General features: G+C 36.2%; 1 protein-coding gene across 1 annotated transcript; it reads left to right on the top strand.

The window, feature by feature from the left end:
- The first annotated feature begins 670 nt into the window (after positions 1 to 670).
- Positions 671 to 3,145, top strand: LOC122060533 (protein trichome birefringence-like 42). The gene is made up of 5 exons (XM_042623652.1): positions 671 to 936; positions 1,022 to 1,193; positions 1,438 to 1,613; positions 2,300 to 2,458; positions 2,710 to 3,145. Exons 1-5 carry the CDS (start codon positions 671 to 673, stop codon positions 3,017 to 3,019), a joined length of 1,083 nt encoding a protein of 360 aa, XP_042479586.1. The 3' UTR covers positions 3,020 to 3,145.
- The last annotated feature ends 174 nt before the right edge of the window (positions 3,146 to 3,319 follow it).

Consider the following 3,319-nt stretch of genomic DNA (forward strand, 5'->3'; position numbering starts at 1 on the left):
AAATCGATCCTCCATAATTTTATTAAATTCGTGTTCTTGTTTTTCCTGTGTGGTTTCCTCCATAGGGTTTCAATCTAAAACCCATAGGGAGTTCCAACACAACAATGATCCAGTAATTGATTCATGAGGATCCATAGACACATGCACATGGAAAGATTATAAAATGAAAGTTGGCAGAGGAGTCAATCTCCCACAATTAATACAAGCCAAAAGGAACTTGGCTCCTCCATGCCCTATACACTCATACACAGTTGGGTATAAAAATATTCAATGTGTATTTTTTTTCTCTTACTCTTTTTTGAAACAGTCTCCTACCCCTCTCATGTACAAAGTTGGATCAAATAATTCACATATAGTATCTGATCCACATATAGAATCTACTCAATATGAAAATCTGTTATAAAAATAAATAAATAAATAAATAAAGTGAATTTCATATATAGATCCGACAGTAAACCAGAATAATTCTCGTACAAGAACCTGATATGGACTCCTCTTTTAGCATCTCACATTACGACATTTCTATTACCTCTCTCTCTCATTAATTTAAAATCTTCATAAATCTTATTAATTACATAATCACTTCTTTCCTTATAAACTAGTAAATCTTTTACTTAAATTCTCCCTCTTTCATTTGTTTTCAAATGCTTCATTCTTCTATTCTCTTGCAATGGGTAATGGGTTTCATAACAAAAACTTTTATGTTATTGTCCTAGTGCTTATCTCTTCATATCTACTTCACCATGCCTCTGCAAAATTAATTGAACGTATTGGATGTAATCTCTACGATGGCAGTTGGGCGAACGATTCTTCTCCTTACTATGATGCATCAAGCTGCCCATTCATCGACAAAGGATTTGATTGCTTGAAGAATGGACGGCCAGACAAGCTCTATCTCAACTATGAATGGGTACCCGCGGGCTGTTTTTTGCCAAGGTATAGGAATAACCCATCAAGCACTAAAATCTAAGTCATTTGATCGAAATCCATCTAATCATCTTGTATAAACATTGTCATGTAGGTTCAACGTTGAAATTTTCTTTAAGATGCTCAAGGGCAAGACGATCCTCTTCGTGGGAGACTCACTAAGCAATAACCAATGGCAATCTTTGACATGCATGATTCACTCCTCAGTGCCCCAGGCAAAGTACATAAAAGGGGCAAAAGATGGCGTGTATACATTTACATTTCCGGTGTGTTCTTCATTCTTTACTTTATGAACGATGAATCCCATGCGGGAGTGAATATGGATAGGATTCCTCTTCGTAAAGCCCATGGATCATAGAGTGATCCCATGATTGGGATGACCTTGAGACATGTGTCTGGATTCTCCTAGTTGTGGAACACTCTATAGTCCATGGGATCTATGGAGAAGATCCAGATCCAGTCAATATAGATTCCAAAAATTATGTCTTATCTTATTTCTTGAATTTCCAGGACTATAACGTATCGGTGAACTTCGATCGCAATGTGTTCCTTGTGGACTTAGTCACTGAAAGTACCGGAAAAATTCTTAAATTGGACTCTATCTCTGGAGGTGATCGATGGAAGAATGCTGATGTGTTAATCTTCAACACCTGGCATTGGTGGTTTCACACAGGAAGTCTACAACCGTAAGAATTTGATTGAAATAGTCTCCATATCCATGACATGTTCATGATTTAAACCCAAGGGGGTAGCCAAGTTAGCAATGAACATTTGCCTCAGAAAACATGTGGTTCTGAGTTTAACTCCTCTTTTTTCCTTGAGGCCACTCACATGGGGTGTTTAGTGTTATTTACTGTTTCAATGAAAGTTGAATGGTTCTCATTCAACTAGTTCATGTGGTTGTGGGGTCAGTATAGGCCCGTAGGAATAGTCAAGCTGAAGGCTTGACTAACCATCGTTATCAAAAAAAAATTGTGTTCTTGTTTTGTTCAAGATAGCTATGTTGAGCAAGGAACCAGTCCGATCGATCTATATCAGCCTAAATTGATCCCTTTTTTGTTTTTTTTCATATTTTAGTTAACAAAAATTGTGATTTTTTACAATTTTACCTTTATCCGAAAAAATTAGCGCAAAAATATGTTGAGATAAGAATAAAAGGAAACCTTCTTTCATTGTTAATTCTCTCAACATATTTTTGGCATTAGATTCCAATAAATTCTATTTTCTTTTACAATTTTCTTTCCTTTTAATTTTCTCTGAACATAATTTTGGTATGATATTTGCAAATCAATTTTATTTTTGGCAAGATTCTTCAAATCTTTCCTTTTCGATGACAAAATCAAATCCAATTTAAACGGTTGTTGTATTGCAGATGGAAGTACATTGAAGATGGAGGCAAGCTATACAATGACATGGATCGTATGGTTGCATTTCAGAAAGGATTCACTACATGGTCCAAATGGGTGGACTCCAATATCAACCCAAAAACAACTCAAGTCTATTATCAGGGCATCTCTCCAACCCATTTCAAGTAAGCAACCTTAATATTCTTCGATTAGTAACTGCTCACTAATAATGATTTAGGGTTTGAAGAGGATCATAATGTCCCTCTTTCCAAAGAGACTATTTTTCAACTCAAACCCACATTCACTAGATCACAATAAAGAAACCTTATCATTGAACCAAGATAGACCCTCTAATCATCATACAGGATAATGATTAATCAATTTAAACTCACTAATCTTATTTTTACTTCCATTGGATCATTGTCAAATGATTCAGCGGTGCAGACTGGAACCAAACAAATGGGAGCTGCAAAGGGCAGACAGAGCCAGTAAGTGGGTATGGGTACAAATACCCAAGTGGGCCACTTCCTGGTGAAGCTGTGGTGAAGAATTTGTTGAGAAAGATGTCAACGCCAGTTGATTTGCTTGATGTGACCAATTTATCGCAGTTGAGGAAGGATGGACACCAATCTCTTTACTCCGGTAATGAGGGTGTGGATTGCAGCCATTGGTGTCTTGCTGGTGTTCCTGATACTTGGAACCAATTACTCTTTGTTTCTATGATGCAAAACGGCCTGGGTAATTAAGAAAGATAAATATTGGTTAGTTTACACTAAAATGAATTTTGTTTGATTTTATTTTGGTGAAATAAATTTTGTTTGATGGAATAAATATAATGTGTATGGTGCCACCATTGTGCACTTGGAACTGGTTACCAAAGTTGATAAATCTCTTTAGTCTTCAATATATAGAGTCATATTCAACTTGCCATTTTACCAGCATAAATAATAAGAGTGGATTGAGTACTTTACCCGGGAGTGTAGCATACGTTAGTGCTCTTTGGGTCTATCTTTCTTTTCGCACAACAAAATAATGTGTAGCTGTGC

The sequence above is a fragment of the Macadamia integrifolia genome, chromosome 14 (genome assembly GCF_013358625.1).
Source record: "Macadamia integrifolia cultivar HAES 741 chromosome 14, SCU_Mint_v3, whole genome shotgun sequence".
In the NCBI taxonomy this organism is placed as follows: domain Eukaryota; kingdom Viridiplantae; phylum Streptophyta; class Magnoliopsida; order Proteales; family Proteaceae; genus Macadamia; species Macadamia integrifolia.

Bases quoted from the DNA above. Each gene is read 5' to 3' on its own strand.
- LOC122060533 (XM_042623652.1), top strand. From the start codon at position 671: ATGGGTAATGGGTTTCATAACAAAAACTTTTATGTTATTGTCCTAGTG. The intron at 937-1,021 runs GTATAGGAATAA...ATTGTCATGTAG, and splicing joins GCGGGCTGTTTTTTGCCAAG to GTTCAACGTTGAAATTTTCT. The intron at 1,614-2,299 runs GTAAGAATTTGA...GTTGTATTGCAG, and splicing joins CACACAGGAAGTCTACAACC to ATGGAAGTACATTGAAGATG.